General features: G+C 49.3%; 1 protein-coding gene across 1 annotated transcript in view; it reads right to left on the reverse strand.

The window, feature by feature from the left end:
- CIC (capicua transcriptional repressor) overlaps positions 1-14,200 on the reverse strand; it is a 49,886-nt gene extending 35,686 nt beyond the window's left edge. The window contains exons 1-2 of the mRNA XM_058195036.1: positions 14,085-14,200; positions 6,922-9,507 (exon numbers count right to left, since the gene is read on the reverse strand). Coding sequence (XP_058051019.1) covers positions 6,922-9,475 — 2,554 coding nt within the window. The 5' untranslated portion in view covers positions 9,476-9,507; positions 14,085-14,200. The remainder of the gene's footprint in view (positions 1-6,921; positions 9,508-14,084) is intronic.
- Positions 14,201-18,290: the final 4,090 nt, after the last annotated feature.

The following is an 18,290-nucleotide window of genomic DNA, read 5'->3' on the forward strand; positions in this document are numbered from 1 at the left end:
CCCCCTCGGAGCTCTCAGGTTGCCTTGATGCTGACCCCGACTCCCACGCCGCCTCCTCCTCCTCCTCCTCTGATTCAGCTGCTGGAGGGGCCGGCGGCTGACAAGCCACAACACTGGATTAGTCATATATGGCATGGAATTCCGTCTGGGGACATTGAATCAGGGTGCAAGAGAGCCCCTAAATGTACTCCAATTGCTTCACAAAAGGATCATATGTGAGAAATACACAACAGGCGAACATGTCTGCAGGTTCCCGGCAAGGCAGCGCATGCAGGAAACACATCTTTGTTATGGACGCCAAGGGGGAATACGCAAGCAGGCCCACTCCACGTGAGGATGTGGTAATGTCAGCTGGTACCTTTGCAGCGAGTTTCCCAAAATCAAGCCCGCTTCCCTTGCGTTAAAGACACAGGCAACCATATAAAATGCCACCCCACACACACACACACACACACACAAAATCTGGATCAGATCCCTCCCATCGATGATAAAAATAGAGACGGGGCTCTGAGCAGCCGGGAGACGGTAGTCTTGGTTACCAGTTGCCGGGAGACAGCAACCTGCATATGTGATGCTATAGGGGGGGACCGGAGCTCAACCTTAGGAATCAGAAAAGCACATGCTGTACAATTCCTTAGCTTTTAAGGTTCTCCCTAACTATGAACCCCCTTCCTCAGCACATCAGTGATGCCCTCCGCAGGCACACACAACAGTGTGTAAACCTGGATGTCCTTGAAGCAATGTTTCTCAACCTTGGCCGCTGGATGATGTGTGGACTTCAATTCCCAGAATTCCCCAGCCGGTTCTGCTGGCTAGAGAATTCTGGGAGTTGAAATCCACACATCGTCCAGCGGCCAAGGTTGAGAAACACTGCCTTGGAGCATAAATTTTATACAGTACAATCTTCTCACTCCCACGACCCAAATAACCCTCTGATTAAAAAATCTGAATTCAGAGTTCCTATAACATCGAATATCTAGAGAACATCAGCAGCTTGGCGAGCTTAAGTCAACAATGGATACATCAACTCACTCCCGAATTCTTGCCTTTTTGGAGCATTTTATACGCCACACATGTTGTTAGAAAGGCTCCACTTCGTTTTAATGGTTTTTCCTTCGGTGGCTTATCTTTTTCTGCAAGTAATGGCAGGCTTTCCAGAAACAAGCTCACGCATTAGTGAAATTCCGTTTCACAGGTCGTCCTTAACTTAGGACCGCAACGGAGCCCCAAATTTCTGTTGCTAAGTGAGTTTTGCTGACCCCCCCCTTTTTTTTAATGAACTTTCTTGCCAAAGGTCGCTCAGGGGGTATCATGTGACCCTGGGACACAGCAAAGGTCGCTAATTATGAACCCAGTGGCCAAGCATCAGAGTTTTGATCACATGGGGGATGCTACCAAGGTCATAAGGGTGAAAAATGGTCGTAAGTCACTTTTTTCCTGTTGTAACTTCGAATGGTCAGTAAACGGACTGTTGTAAGTCGAAGACAACCTGTACAGCTAAAATGTAAAAACATGTGCGCACAGACGCACAGACAGCTGGCCAACAGGTTTGCCTTTGTTTTCACTACGAAAGCCGGAAGAAGGAAGCGGTTGTAAGTCCTGGAGCTGCAGCAAGTGAAGGGGGGGGGGACTAGACAGGTGAGCTCTTATCCTCCAGAAACACTTCGCCACATAAACACTTCCTCATGACTTCATTGCACCACTCTTGGCACAGTCACGTGTCGTATAGGATGCTCCAGCTGGCTTACACCCAGATGCGGCAGCCCACGTACACCGACTATTACAAAACAAAACAAAAACTAGAGGCAATACCAGAAAAGTACCTTTAATGTCCAGCCCTTACAGGAAACCGTACTACCGGGCTGCTGGCAATCATGTTGTTCTCCCGCGGAGGATTGGATAGATTAAACGTACTGCAATGAACTCCTATGCCTCCTCCCCCAATCGCACATCATGCCTGCCCCCACCAATGCAGACAGATGGAAATGTCCCTTCCTTTTCCAATAAAAAGGACAGTATATTTCTCTCTTTTCACGGATTGTTGTATTTCCTTGATACTTTCCTTCCCCGCCCCCCCCAAAAAAAGCAACAACGAGGGGCCAATGCAGAAGAGGGCAACCTTTTGATCTCCAGAAACCACAAGAAACGTTTGAAAACTGAAAGGCTGCAACAGATGTGGCTATGTAACACATGTTGGCAAGGCTGGGGCTTTTCTTTTCTTTCTTTCTTTTTTTTTTTTTTTTGCTTTCTTCTTTCGGGTTTCTCGCCCCCCCTCCCCCTTTAGGCTTTTAAACTTTTAAACTTTAAGGCCTGTCATTGGAATGCTTACATTATTTATTTCTGGCCTCAAAAAGCGGAGGGGAGGGGGAATTATACCGCTATTATTATTATTTTTTACAGCAGTGGTCCGAAAGGGCTCCAGATGCTGCAAAAAGAAAAAAGGAGGGGGGGAAAAAGGGGGAGGGAGGGAATTGGGAAACCCTCCTGCCCCCTCCGTCTTTCTTTCTTCCTTTCTTCTCTCTCTCCTGCCCTCTTTCTCCCTCTTCCTTTCTTCCTTCTTTCTCTCTCCCTCCCCGTCTTTCTCTTCCTTCCTTCCTTCTTTCTCTCTCCCTATTGCCCTCTCTCCACCTCTCTTTTTTCTTTCTTCCTTCTTTCTCTCTCCCTCCTGCCCCACTCACTCTCTCTTCCTTCCTTCTTTTCTTTCTTTCTTCCTTCCTTCTCTTTCCCTCTCCCTCCTGCCCACTCTCTCTTCCTTCCTTCCTTCTCTCTCCCTCCTGCCCCATTTCTTCCTTCCTTCCTTCTCTCGCCCTATTGCTCTCTCTCCCTATCTTTCTTCCTTCCTTCTCTCTTCCTCTCCCTCCTGCCCCCTCTCTCTTTCTCTCTCTCTTCCTTCCTTCTTTCTCTCTCCCTCCTGCCCCACTCACTCTCTCTTCCTTCCTTCCTTTCTTTCCTTTCTTTCTTCCTTCCTTCTCTTTCCCTCTCCCTGCTGCCCACTCTCTCTCTTCCTTCCTTCCTTCTCTCTCCCTCCTGCCCCATTTCTTCCTTCCTTCCTTCTCTCGCCCTATTGCTCTCTCTCCCTCTCCATCTTTCTTTCTTCCTTCTCTCTCTCCCTCCTGCCCCACTCTCATTTTCTTTCTTCCTTCCTTCTCTCTTCCTCTCCCTCCTGCCCCCTCTCTCTTTCTCTCTCTCTTCCTTCCTTCTTTCTCTCTTCCTCTCCTGCCCGCCTTCTCTCTTTCTGTGTGTGTGTGTGTGTGTGTGTGTGTGTGTGTGTGTAAATGCGTTGGCTTTCCAGTCTCTGTTGACTTTTGGCAATTGCCTGGACTACTTCCATTTCAGAAGCGCCACTGACTCCTTCTTAATGAGAAAAGATCATTGGCAGAAGGTCACCCAGCTACCTTTCATGCCAAAGGCGGAACTAAGAACTCACGGTCTCCTGGCGATTGGCCCAGAATCACTTTCATGTCTAAGGCGGGACTAGAATTCACCATCTCCTAAGTGATTGGCCCAAAGTCACCCAGCCAGCTTTCATGCCTAAGGAAGGACTGGAACTCACCATCTCCCGCCGACTGGCCCAAAACCACCCAGCTGGTCGTATGTTTAAGGCGGGATTAGAACTCGTGGTTTCCCAATTTCTAACCTGGCACCTCAACCAAGCTGGCAAAACTGCTACCAGTCAGCACCATACTGATTTCTGTACTGGATAAGGTACAGTAAGGTATTGGCTAGCCAGCCAGCCTGTGAATGGCCTGGAAGAAATAATTCTAAAAGACCCAATCGCGTTTCACTTTATAAATACTTTCCCAGCCAGAGAGAATTCCTCTCCACCCCTGGCCAATGGCTATTTACAGATCTTCAATATTAACCCATGACAAATACTGAACTAAATGGGTTTCTTTGGCCCTTCGCTAACCAGCCAAACATTAACCAGCATGGATACTCTCTCGTCATTTTGCTGCCTTAACGGGAACTATGCTAATGGCTATGGGGGCACCCAGCATGTTCACTGCCACTCTTATCTCCTTCAAGGGTAAACAGAGAAGCAAGCAAACTCAACCTGGAAAACTATTAAAAAATAAATAAATCCCAAGACATTAGTTTCCCATATCGTATATTTACTGTGTATATTCAAATCTTGGCATGGAAATTTTTTTTTTTTGCCTCTGTCATCACTGGAAGGCGGAAGGGGCCTGTTTGGTCCTGCTTTTAATCACAACTTAAGGAGCAGCAGATAAAACTCCAACTTGAGCTCTGCGAACACCGATACTAACACCTACCGAATAGGTTTATGCGGTATTATGGAAGTTGGATAGGAGCCAGCTCAAGTCAAGAGTCTTACCCCAAGAGGGGTAAAATCTAATTTTTTTGCTACCGGTTCTGTGGCCGTGGCTTGGTGGGTGTGGCTATGTGACCGGGGGATCAAAAGACAGAAACTCACTAACAATGTCCTGCTGGAGCAGGGTTGGACTAGATCAGGGTCTCCAACCTTGGCCACTTTAAGACTTGTGGACTTAAATTCCCAGAGTTCCTCAGCCAGCTTTGCTTTGCTAGCTGAGGAATTCTGGGAGTTGAAGTCCACAAGTCTTAAAGTGACCAAGGTTGGAGACCCCTGGACTAGATGACCTCCAGGTCCCTTCCAGCCCTGGATTATCCTCTGAAGCTGCATCTAGTGCCAGGTTTGTGCTCCTTCCTTCCTCTCCTTCCTTCCCTGCCTCCCTCCCTTCTTTCTCTCTCTCTCTCTCTCTCTCTCAAAAACGACCCCCCCCACACTGTTTTTCCTCCCAGCCTACCTGAAGCCTGCTAGCCACACCAAAAACAGGGGGGGGGGTTCTGTTATTCCTCCCAGCAGGCTTCAGGCTTCAGGGAGCCTGCTGGGAGGAAAAACGGACACACCCACCCACCCCGTTTTTTGGCTAGCACCCAGCTGAGCTGCAGGATCATCAGAGGTTTGTTGTTGTTGTTTTTACTTTTAAAAGCTTTTTTTTTCAGCAGAAGAAAAAATGCTTTTAAAAGTTAAAAAAAAAAAAACTCTGATGATCGCGCGGCTCAGCTGGGGGGGTGGAGGGCAGGGATTTTTGCTACTGGTTCTCCAAACCACCCACCACCATCGCTACCGGATCAGGCAATACCGGTCCGAACCGGGAGCATTTTACCCCTGAGTCACCCCGACAGAAGAATGATTAAAACTCCAGTTTTAAATCTCTCTCGCTAAAAAAAAAAAAAAAGGGGGGGGGGGCCATGAACCGAAAGTGTGTCGCGTTAAAAAAGCCAGCCAACTTAGGGCCTGGGCACTATGAAACCACGAACGGGAGAGAGTCATGAAAGACAGGCCTAGCCAAAAGACGATCCTGCACAAAACGCATAGCTGGAATCTCCAGTGGGTAGAGCAAGAGAGGTATGACTTCACACTCAAGCTTCCCGGAACCATCTGGAAGCTATTCTCAGAAGCAGATGGATGATGGATTGCAGAGACTTTTCATCAGGATCCACTCTCAAGAGAATGGAATTTGCTCCCCTTTTAAATCCATCTACTTTTCACAGATATATCAATATTCTCTCCTCTAACATCCTCTTCTTCCCTTTTTCCATTTGACAGAGGAGGACAAAGCAGAAAGAAAAAAAACACCATTTCCCAACACAGGGGTCTCCAACCTTGGCAACTTTAAGCCTGGAGGACTTCAACTCCCAGAATCCCCCAGCCAACAAAGCTGGCTGGGGAATTCTGGGAGTTGAAATCCTCCAGGCTTAAAGTTGCCAAGGTTGGAGACCCCTGTCCCAACAAATAATCCTAATATCACAACTTCTGCTGGGTGTAAGCATCCGTGGTTTTTTGAAGAGACCTCCTGGTTTCTCTTCCCGGTCTTTTACTCTTGTTGAGGTGCTTATTCTCACAACCACCTTTCTGGAGGATGCGAAGTGTTAGCGATAATTGACAAGAGAAGAGAAACCAAAGCGTTGCCCAAAGCTGTGTATTATTTTATTTTTATTTATTTTATTTTTTTTAGAAAAGAGAGCCTTTCATAAACAGCTTTCCAAAATCAAATCCACTCAGGAAAAACAAGAGGGGTTTTTTTTTGTTTCTTTTTTTAAAGGTGAATAACCTGCCGAGGCCAATCGAGAAGGAACGCAGAACTGCAAATTCTATTTTAGTTACGGGAAAGAAGCTTCCCTCCCTTGAGCAGAAATCGCTTGTTTCGGGGTTGTTTTGGGAAGGAAATCGGTGCAGCTTCTCTTACCGCTGGCACCAGCCCACTCATTTGCCAGCATGGGATCACCTAGGACTACCCAAGAAAGGTTCAGTTTTGTACGAGCTCTTTGGCCAAGCCTCATGCCAAGGGAAGGGGGGGGGAATTGATTGTCAGAACTGCTTGGAATTCTGGCATTAGAATATGGAAACTCATAAACAGGCATTTCACTGGGATTCCTCCAAGTTCCCCCCCCCCCGCTGCCCGCCCTGCCCCGCCCTTCGGAATGGGACAACTGGCCACGGCCAACTCACTGGAGCCAACTTGCCATGGCCAACTCGTCATGGGACAATTTAACAATTCAATTTAATTATTTAGGATAAATCAATCAAAAATGTTTTCGCGTTTTCATGGTTTGTCATTCCCGGTTTCATGTCGTTCCTCCTTTTTGCATCCTTTTCTTTAATCCTCTTTATTCCACCGTTTCTTTCATGTTAGTTTAACGCTTGTCCTGCGGTGGGAGTTGGCCGTGGGAAATTGTCTGCAGTGAATTGTCATAGAGCCCCCCCCACCCGGCCCCCTCCCATACCTTGCCCCAGAGCTACTAAGGCTAAGCAGTTTGGGTTTAACACTGTTTAATTTTGGGCCCGGAGGAAAGTGAAATAAAAACAGAGAGGCAAAAGCAACGACACCCAAAGACGAAACCAAAGAGAATCGAGTAGTAAGCCCCAAAGCTTACCTGTGCCAGGTCTTCCCATGATGATCTCCTTCTTGGGAGTAGGGTGGCTGGTGTACTCCCCAGGCACAAGGAGAGGCAGGAGGGCAGCTGGGGAGGGGTGGAAGGCCACAGGCTGAAAGGGGGAGGACACGCTGAAGACGGGCGGGGCTTGTTCAGGGACAGATACCATGCTAGGCTGGCTGGAAGGCAGAGTTCGGCCCACATTAATGGGCACCGGCATTTGCAACTGCCCTTTGCCCGACAGGTGTTCCTTGGAGCCGGCTTTCCCCATCCTTGGGCTTCCCCCTCGGCTCTCCAGTGGCTTCTCTGTGAACTTGGAAGGCAACGGGACATCGGGGTTGCGCACAATCACGGGGGAGTCTCTCTGCACGGCAGGCACCCTCCTCACCGTGGGGCTCGGGTCGGAGGTCAGTCCAGCTGGCGGGGGCACCAGCAAGAGCGGGGAGGCCTGCTGGGAGCGCGAGGAAAAGGGCCCAGCGCCCGCAGGCGACACAGCCCGGAAACCAGCAGGGGTGGAAGGGGTAGGGGTGTGGGAAATGGATTCCACACCCGAGTCGAGACTGTCGTTCTTGTGGAAGTCAGCCGCCGAGCTGGTGCTGCTGTGGTGCGACTCGGCTTTCCGCTTACTGGGACTCATTGGCACGGTGAAGGTAAGGTTGGTCTGAAAGCTGATGCCCGAATGATGGCGCTCCCGGGAGGTGGCGTGGTGCAACATCTCAGGGCTCAGCACGGCACCCCCGACTCCCTTTGGGGTGCTGGCACTCACATGGCGGCTGCGCGCGGCAGCCCGCTGGATTACGGGCGAGGCATTAATAGGGCTGAAATTGGCTGGACGGAAGCCAAAGAGCGGGGAAGGGGAGGGGGAGGGGGCAGGGGAGAAGGGGGACTGGTTGGAGACAGGCGAGAAAGATGGAGTGCCCGAACGGGAGCTGCCCAGGGACACCAGCATGACGGCAGCTTCGCACTCATCAAACTCAAAGCGCGACAAATCAGCAGGAGCCACCAGCCGAGGCCGCGAGTCCCCCCGGGCACTGCTGGCCTCACTGTCCCGTGACGTCTCGTCCCAGTCAAACTCGGCGCTGCCCTCCCGGAGACCACTTGCTCGGCCTTCTGAGAGGCTTTCCATTTCCTTGGTACGCATGGAGAGGTGACGCGAGCAGTAACCCCGCCGTTGAGACTCCTTCATGCAGCCGTCCCGCGAGCAGAGTCGCCGCCACTGCTTCCCATTGAACTTCTTGCGGATGCCGTTGGGGGTACACACCACGTCCCCTTTCTTATACTTCTGCTGGGCGGCGGTGAGGGGCGTACGGGAGCGAGAGGACCCCGGCGTGCTGCATTTATCCACGGACATCACGCTGCTGCTGCGGCTTCCGCTTGCTTCCGGACTCAGCAAAGGCGATCGCTGCTCAGGAAGGCGAGGGAAGGCTGGTGACTTGGGAGGGGACAGGATCTGGGGTGGCACCACCACGGACTTCTCCTCTGTCCGCACTCCAGCACTGATCTTGGATACTTCAGCGTCTTCGGGCTGCTTGGACTCGGGGCCCGAAAGGGCCAGAGTGACCTCCTCTGGCTCTGGCAAGGGAGGCATCGTTTCGGGTGGCTTGTTGTCTTCCGAAGGATTGTCACAATGCCACGGGGAGCGCAGAAGGCGCAGGGCCGAGCGGGGCACCCAGGCGGAGTCTTTGCGGGTAGCACTGGCAGTTCCAGGGAGAACCACCGGATGGGTGAATCGCACTTTGTAAGAAGCAGGTTTGACGCTGACTTCCAGCACCGTGCCTTCCTGGTAAGCGGTCTCCTCGGGGTCCATACAAGCACAGACTGCAGTACCCACAACCAAAGCTCCAGGAGGAGGGGTAGCGTCCAGCACAATATCCACAGCAGCAGATCCCAGGGCCCCTTCGTAATATGCTGTGACCCGGTCCCCCACAAACTGCACCCCCAAGTCCTGTCCTCGTCTGACCTGCTTCACGATGGCTGGCTGGAAGAGTCCGTCCCGCCGAGCCAGCACCCGCTGAGAACGCAGCTGCCGCAGGTTGTACGCACTGGGGGGCGTCGCCCACATGTTCCCCACCCCCTTATCGTTCTCGTCCGCGGAGTGTTCACTGGCTGTGTCCGTGCTGGAAGAAGGGCAGCGCCGAGGCTCATCTGCCAATGTGACGGCTACATTCTCGCTGCCGTTCGATTCTTCACCCCCAGGGTACTTCCGGCATGGCGCCCGCGACTTAAATGTAGCTGTCTTGCGGTTCAAGGAGGCTTCTGTCCCGCAGGCCTCTGCCCCCGCCTGTGTTTCACATTCAGACAGTTTGTAGGGGTCATCGTGAGCTCCGGCCAAGTCCCGCAGGCTGGGTTCCATCTGAACCTGCATGCGCCGGGCACCCACAAATGCTGGGGGTTGATCGAGCGCCTCCTCTTCTGCTCCTTCTTCAAGCGCGGGGCTCTCGTCAATGGCGGTCTTGCGCTTCTGAGTTTTGGCCCGGGTGGAGGGTGGAGAGCGGCTGCTACTACCGGAAGAGGAGGAAGAGGAGGAACTGGCAGCCTTTCTCACTGGTTTCATCTTCCTCCCAGGCTGGGCATAGATTCAGGGAGCTAAGAGGAAACAGACAAGAAGGAGGTTACCAGGCCATCCTCCGTTCTACCACTGACCTGTAATCGGATTTCTCCAACCATCAACTTAATCCTCCGAGCTCAAGAAGTCTGAAATTTTGGTTTTGAAGCGAACTGTCACATGTTTTGATATGTGAACAAAATAACTTTCCTGCTTGAGCCACTCATTAATCAACACGGACTTTCTCGGCTGTTCCTCACTTCTGAGGACTCAATGCCTCTTGGCTATTTGTCTGTGCTTCCCTGGCTGTTTGTCTGTGCTTCCCTGGCTGTTTGTCTGTGCTTCCCTTCCCCGTTATTCTCATCCAATTCCTTATCCTGAACTCTCTAACTCCAAACTGTAAGAAGGCCTCTCAGTTCCAGCCTGGGAGCTGGAAATAAATAAGCATGCACATTTTTAACAAGCTGCACATTATATGTATGTACAAAAAGACATTATGCGAGAATATCTATATGCAGGCATATAGTGATTTTTTTTTTACATTTAAATGCGAACCCATCCTAAAGGGGGAGGGTAGTAGTCTAGGCACTTACTCCTGCTAGAACAAGCAAAGAATTAATTTAAAATAAATCTTGGATTTGTAAATATAAATAAATCTTGTGTGTGTGTGTGTGTGTGTGTATGTGTATTTGTTTTCTGAGGTTTTCACAGGTGTTTGTATGTAGGTCTTTGGTTATTCGGGTTTTCTCCCGCGTAAAATTGGAAGTGTCTTGGCGACGTTTCGACGAAGTCTCATTCGTCATCTTCAGGCTTCAGCTTCCTGCAATTGCTCCCAGAAGCACGAAGCTGAAGCCTGAAGATGACGAATGAGGCTTCGTCGAAACGTCACCAAGACACTTCCAATTTTACACGGGAGAAAACCCAAATAACCAAAGACCTATATATATATATATATGCACGCATACACACACCACACACACACTCTCATGCTACGGTTCTATTTTTTTTTTTTTCAACATCAGGAGTTCCAGCACTTTTAATATTAGATCCCAATTCAGTGTCAATGTGATTATAGGAGAGATTACAACTTCCATTGTTAGGTTCAATATATCCCTGTAATGTGGATTTAGTGTCTACCTGAACCGAGCCTTTCTGGTGACAAACCATGACTTATAGCTGAGCATGACATCTATGAACCTATCGACTGTAGCTTATCGCATCATGAGTAAAGCAAACCATGGCTTGGTATGAGATATGAAGCCAATCTTTACCTGCATTTTGATTCGTGTGTGTGTGTGTGTATCTAGTTAGGAACAAATGTGATTCTTAACACTGGTGATTCTGCTGAAGGGCATCCCTGGACTTCAATGAAGTCCAAAAAGAGTGAATTGCTTTTTCCAATATTAATTATATTATAATATACCTAAATATTACAGAGTCTGTTTGGTCTAGTGGGTAAGGCACGGGGCTAGAATCTAGGAGAAGGTGAGTTCTAGTCTGACCTTAGGCATGGAAGTTGGCTGGGTGACTTTCGGCTAGTCCCCCTCTGTCAAACCCAACCCACCTCACAGGGTTGTTGTTGTGGGGGGAACAGGAGGAGGAATATGTCTTGGATGTGTTCGTCGCCTCGATTTGTCCGTCAAGATAATCAAGGCGAGACGCCAATAAACAAACAGCTCAAAACAAGACACTTAATAAAGCTCATCGACTCGATGCTCTCTCATTCATTCCCTACCAACCTTGGCTCAACTGAGACGATTCTACATTTTATAGGCTTAAGCTTAGGCAGTATCGGAGGAACTTAATTCATTTCTGATCATAAAATTATGGCAGGGGAAGTGAAAACAGAATTGTTTTGGAGGGCTCCCAAGCAGTCTTCCTGAATTCCTCCTATCTCTCTTGCTGGCCAGAGAGAGGAGGAGGAGGATGCAAAGGAATGCAGAATGGTTGCAACCCATCCGCTAACTTAGTCAAGTAGAGGCCAAATTTCCGTCATATTTTCCCCCACCCTACCAAAAGAAAGAACCAGGGAGGGGAGGCGGGGGTGGGGAGAGAAAGACAGAGTCTTCCTGGAAAAAAGTAATCTAAGGATCGTCTGTACAATATCTATCACGTTATCGTTTTTTTAAACCCGCTCCTCCTTTCAGCTGTTTGAGAAGAGAAAGAACCACCAATGTGGGGCCGATGGTTCTGCTAAGCTTCAAATCAGTTCTATGTGTTAGTAGTCTCCTTGCCCACCCCCTCCTCTTCCTTGAGTACCGGGGCCTGAGCCTTGCCTTTCTTTTCATGCACAGAATTCTGCGTATGCTTAGAGGCATTCTTTCTCCATTACATCACATCTTCTGGGCATCTACTTCAGATTCACTTGCAACTCATCCCCCGGGGGGGAGGAGGTTTGCAAACAATCCAGTCCCGGGCGTTCCTCATCACAGGAATCCCCCCAGCTCCAAATCCCCATTTCCACCCCCCACCCCAGTGGGAAACCTCCAGAAGGGACGTTTCCACAGAGTCCCCCTTTTATCCTTGCTCCCCAAGTTAGCTTGTGCCATCTTTCCTCCTCCTCCCCCCCCACTTTGAAAAGCCAACCTCAATCCCCCTCCTCCTCCTCCTGCAGGTGACCTTGCTCACTTCCCCCACCCTCAATGCTTTCCAAAAGCTGCGATCCTTCTCTTGGATCTTATGGATCCCTCCTCTCTCTCTCTCCCCCCCCTCCCCATTCTGCACTTCGGGAAGACCCTCCCATATTATGCAACTCCTGTACTTACCAGCCTCTCCGTCCCACTCCCTGCTACAGGCAGGCACCGGCCAAGCTTTCCTGTCAATCCCTCTCTCTCTATCCCATAATAACTGGTATTGGGTCTCAAGCTTGGAACCTTGCCTTCCTCGGTGCCATCCCATAATAAACCTGCCTGCGCTCGCTCGCTTTAACCCCCCCCCTCTCTCACGCACACACATACAAACAGACACGCAAGCCAGTCCCTGCATTCTGATGGGGGAAAGAGGCAAAGTTGGGGCGCTCCTGGATTCTCCCCCCACCTTTTTTTTTAAATTTTATTTTGCAAAGTCTGAGCTCTGCAGGTTCTCTTTGGGGCGAACCATTAAAACTTGGGGGGGCAAGAAGTGGGGGGAATGCCCCGGGGGGGGTCCCAGAGTTGGTACCTCCCCAAACATAATTGGGAGGAGGGAAGGGGACGACAAATCAATAAAGTTGGCTCTTCCTACTTTGAAGGTTTCCGGGGTGCAGATGTTTCCCTTCTGCAGATCTTCCCCTTCTCCCCCTTCCTTGGTGGGGGGGTGCTAAACTTGGCACCTCCCAGCCCCCTTACCTGAGCGATCCCCCTTTTCCAGAGTGCCAAAAGTCTCTCTCCAGGAAAGCTTGGAACAGTTCGATTTCTTCCCTCCCCCCCACTTTCCCCCCCCCGGATGGTCTAGCCCGAGCCCCTCTCGGCCCCTCCAAGCCCCTTTTACTCCAACAGACAAAATGGTGAATGAATCTGGACCAGCTGGAAGAGACGTCCAATCAGCGCCCACAACTCCGTGACAGATTTTCGCCGTAGCCAACGGCTCCTCAGGGCAGGTTTCGCATGCCCCGCCTCCCGCGACAGGCAGAGAGCGCCGCCTATCAGTGCTCCGGAGGGAGGGCCGCGCCGCTCAAAGGGCTCCTGCCCTTCCCTTGAGAGGAACACTTACAGTAACCTGTGAAAAGGCGACTTCGGGAAGGAGGGGAAGGCACTTAACATACAGTAGCCAATAGGAATGAAGAGGTGGAGCCAGAAGGCAAGACTTGTTTACCTGGCGCAAGGCGAACAGGAAGAAGGCAACCTACTCTAAGCCTCATGGGACATGTAGTCCCTCCAAGAGCTCTCCTCTTTACCTGGTTAAGCAGTCCTGTTCTCCCAGAAAAAAACTTTAATTCCCAGAAAGTACCGCGAAACAAGCCTGGGCGAAGGGGAAAGAGAAGAGCCCGACTCTGTGGGGGCTTGTAAATTTTGCGCCTTATCCTTCCCTTATCCGGACTGAGGAAAAGACACCAACTCCCATGTTGCACCAGGACACAAAGCCGCCCCGTCTTCGAAACGCTGAGCGCGCAAAGCCTCACGGGCCTAGTAGTCCCGGACCCCCCCTCAAGTGTTAAGAGAAGAAACCAGGAAGTTCTCCTTGACGGACGAACAACTCCCAAGATGCAGCGCGCACCGCTGCTCTTCCAAAGGTGGCGATGCCGGATTAGTTCAAGCGAGTGAAAACCTCCGGGAGCGGCGCTTGACAACAAGGAAAAGTGGAAGAGCGCGAGAGCGAAAAGACTAGCGCACCCGTCATGCTTTGAGGAAACCGAGCGCCTGGCGAACGAGCCCAAGACGCCGGCGCGCGGGCTCCATGGGAGTTGTAGTCCGCAGCGGCGACACCTTCCCTCCGATATCCTGGGGAGTCCTCTATGGAAAAACTACCGCTCCCGTCAGGCTGTGCAGATTAATTCGAGTGCGTCCCCTCCCCCCTGCAGGACTGCAAAGTACAACTCCTGAGGTGAAGGAAAGGTAGACTTCGTTCCCCTCAGAGATCCCCTCACTGGAGGGCTCGTTTGAATCCGATTTGCATGTCATTAGCATATTCATCAACTTACCTGGGGGGTTCCGCTCTTTGGCCTGTCTTATCCCAGCCGGGCCTCTCGCGCTTCCTCTCAGCAACAGAGGAGCCACCGCCGACAATGCCAGCGACCAATCAGCGGCCGGACCGGGATTTCCCCCCCCCCGCCCTTTCCCACGTGGGGATGGGAGAGGCGGGACCGACAAGTAGCCAATCCTCACCTGGGGCGGCCGAAGAATGAAGTCATCGCGGTGTCGTTTGATTGGTCGCCTTTGGCGAAGGTTGCCTACCAATCCGAAGACGCTTCCAAACAGGACAAGAACGGGCGAGAATTCGGGAGTTGAGTGAATTTGGGCAACGTGGGAACGCGGCCAGTTTGTTAGGAGTTCGGAGTTGGAAGGTTTTTCTCCACCTCTTTTATTTTTTTCCCTTTTTCTTATTGCCTAAAGTTAACAAGTGCAGCAGGGCTCTTTCAGCCTGGGGTTGTGCACCGTCCTTAGCATAGGGCGATCGTGGCAAAAATGTTGCCCGAAAAGCCGTGTGTCCGAGCCGAGCCCTGCCCTGCCCTGCCCTGCCCTGCCCCGCCCTGCGCGGAGTGGCGCGTGCAGAGAAAGTTGCACTCGGGACTTTGGAAGACAAACGCAATTCCCACGAAGTTCTGGGACTTTTATTTTTATTTTATTTTATTTTGTCACAACAGTATACACAAGCATCAACATAAAATAACTACATATCATGTAAGCATATATATGAGCAAAAGAATAGAATAGAATAGAATAGAATAGAATAGAATAGAATAGAATAGAATAGAATAGAATAGAATTTTTTATTGGCCAAGTGTGATTGGACACAAGGAATTTGTCTTGGTGCATATGCTCTCAATGTACATAGAAAAGATACGTTCATCAAGGTACAACATTTACAACACAAATAATGGTCAATATATCAATATAAATCATAAGGATTGCCAGCAACAAAGTTACAGTCATACAGTCATAAGTGGAAAGAGATTGGTGATGGGAACGATGAGAAGATTAATAGTAGTGCAGATTTAGTAAATAGTTTGACAGTGTTGAGGGAATTATTTGTTTAGCAGAGAGATGGCCTGGGGGCGGGAGGGGGGGGGAATGCATGCAATAACTATATTAATTTGATATAATGAAAGGAGACAATAGGACAGAAACGGTAGGCACTTTTGTGCTCTTGTGCACGCCCCTTATAGTCCTTTTAGGAATGGGGTGAGGTCAATAGTAGACAGTAGACAAGTAGACTTGGCAGGAAGAGAGGGAAAGCTCCAGCCCTTGTGATCTCTTATTAACGTTTGAACTGTGTTCAGATAGAGATAGAGAACAGGACTTCAACTCCCAGAATTCTCCTTGCTAACTGTGGACTTGTGGACTTCAACTCCCACAATTCTCCTTGCTAACTGGTCTAAAAAAAAAAAAGGTCTTAAAATCGCCAAGGTTGGATGCCCTGGTACAGAGGAATGGATGAATGTTCCCCAGCAAGCATAAGTAAAATATTTCTGTTGGTTGCGTTTATATCCCACCTTCAACTCTTAAGAATTCTTCAGGCTTGCTGGGAAATTCTGGGAGTTGAAGTCTACAAGTCTTAAAAGTTGCCAAGGAGAAATTGAATTGAATTGAATTGAATTTTTTTTAATTGGCCAAGTGTGATTGGACACACAAGGAATTTGTCTTTGGTGCAGATGCTCTCAGTGTACATAAAAGAAAAGATACCTTCATCAAGAATTATAAGGTACAACACTTAATGATAGTCATAGGGTACAAATAAGCAATCAGGAAACAATCAATATTGCTCAGAATTCTCCATGCTTGCTGGGGAATTCTGGGAGTTGAAGTCTACAAGTCTTAAAGTTGCCAAGGAGAAATGTATGGATATATCCCAGCAATCTTAAGTAAAATATTTCTATTGGTTGTATTTATACCCCACCTTCAACTCTCAGAATTCTCTTTCCTTGCTGGGGAATTCTGGGAGTTGAAGCCTACAAGTTTTAAAGTCACCAAGGTTGGGCACCCCTAGTCTAGAGAAATGGATGAATATGCTCCAGCAATCATAAGTAAAATATATTTATAGGTTGCATTTATACCCCCCACCTTCCTTCTGTCCTTCCCTCAGTCTTCCACCTATTTACAAGTATGGGACCGTTTCCTCCTAGATCTGAGCATGTTGCGTTAATCCTTTCATTTCCATCCTCACAACAACTCCAGGAGATCGGTTAAGGGAACAAGTCGGGACTATCTGCAGAGCTACCCTTTAGGGGATATATCGGGGGTGAAATCCCAACCTCCAAGTTCCCTTACAACCAGGGGTGAAATTCAGCAGGTTCTGACAGGTTGTGGAGAACCGGTAGTGGAAATTTTGAATAATTCGGAGAACCGGCAAATGCCACCTCTGGCTGGCCCCCGAGTGGGGTGGGAATGTAGATTTTGCAGTATCCTTCCCCTGGAGTGGGCTGGGAATGGAGATTTTTCAATATCCCATCCCCAGGAGTGGGGAGGGAATGGGGATTTTGCAGTAGCCTTCCCCTGCCACGCCCATCAAGCCGATAGTAAAAAAAATTGGATTTCACCACTGGGATATATGGTTTCCTTCCATTACTCACACCCCCACACACACACTAGCCATAAGTGTGGAAGGCACAGGTTTTTGCTAGAAATGTCACAAGTGTGTGTGTGTAATGCAGTGTTAACATGGAAAAGGAAGTGATAAGTGTGTTCGATCAAGTCATGGAATTAAGGTGTGGTACCAGAGGTGCACAGAAGCTTGATCAGGAGACCTGGGGTTCTTCCAAACGTTGGGGGTGTGAGTTGTTGGTGCAACCCTACAACTAAGTTGTGAGGCTGCTTGTTTCAGACATCATAGCACAGTGCCTCTGAGCGTATAGAGTGGCCTATTCCCACCACCACCTCCTTGCCTTCAGGGATCCTACGTAAAGCTTTTGCCAAATGACTTGAGGGCAAAGTGCTACTTACTATTTGCAGGGAATCTCCTCTGTTGCAAAGAAAGTGCTTTGAAGTTGGGTACAAAGTTCTCAGCAAAGCTCTCAAGTACTTGCGATGTGGAGCTGTGCTTTCCCCAGGTTGTTTTCTGCCCTGTGAAGCAACAGCGAAGGGACACAGCTCCCCAACACAATCCTTTCGGCAGTTCCAAGAGGGCTCCACGCCCATCTGCACTACTCAGGTGACCCTGAGGACACAAGACAAACCTCCAAGCGGCCTCAACGACTCTCTAAAAAGGATGCAAATGACCCGCCGTCCGCAAGAAATATAAATCCTTCCATTCCCCACCATCCACTCAGAGTTAATGACGCTTCTTGGATGAGAAGCGAAATGTCTTCAGAGAAAAAAAACAGAAGCAAAGAAAGCCCAATTGCCTCTTGAAAAAGCATCTTTGGGACAACCATGACCTGGATGACTGAGAATCTCCATAGACCATGATCCCAATAGCCAACAAGGCAGGGAAACACACTCACTGTAGTACATTTTTGTGTGGATTAAGGTGCGGTGCATGTAGAACGAGTATGGAAACAGCTAGACATGGCCAGTCTTTACTAGCTGGAGGCTACGTTTTTGGGAAGGGAAGACACTATAATGAGGTAAGTACTGCACATGTAGTAACCACAACTGGGACGGGAACATTTAAGCAAGGTAGTCATTAAGTAAGACATGAGATGATCTTGATTTGCAACTTTTCCTGTTGGCTACCCCACTGACCTTGTTTGTCAGAAGGCAGCTGAGGAGGTTGCAGATGGAGAACACATGACCCTGGGATGCTGACCCATCATAAATGCAAGTCAAGTACCCAGATTGTGATTACATGATTGTGGGGAATGCTGCAATGGACATAAGTGTGAGGACCAGTCATAAGCCACTTTGTTAGTGCCATTGTAACTTTGAAGAGTTGTTGAATGAATGGTTGTAAGTATAGAATCACTTTAATAAGGCCGGGTAATTGAGGAAGTGTCACATCATCTGGGCCAGATTTTCTGAGTTATTTCCCTGGGTTTGGAGAAGCAGTTTATATTCTTTGATTAAACTTACTTTAAGGCCCAAGTAGTTATTACTAGACACAATCCGTTCTAAACAAACATATTTTATTAGAACAGTCCAGATTAAGTCCAAAACAAATCCTTCAGAAAAAGTCCTTCGGCCTTATCACAAACCTTTGTCTTCTTTGGCACCCTGGCAAGGGCTTTTCTTGGCAAAACCCCCACAAAGTT

This window comes from Ahaetulla prasina, chromosome 10, assembly GCF_028640845.1.
Source record: "Ahaetulla prasina isolate Xishuangbanna chromosome 10, ASM2864084v1, whole genome shotgun sequence".
NCBI classification, from domain to species: Eukaryota; Metazoa; Chordata; class Lepidosauria; order Squamata; family Colubridae; genus Ahaetulla; species Ahaetulla prasina.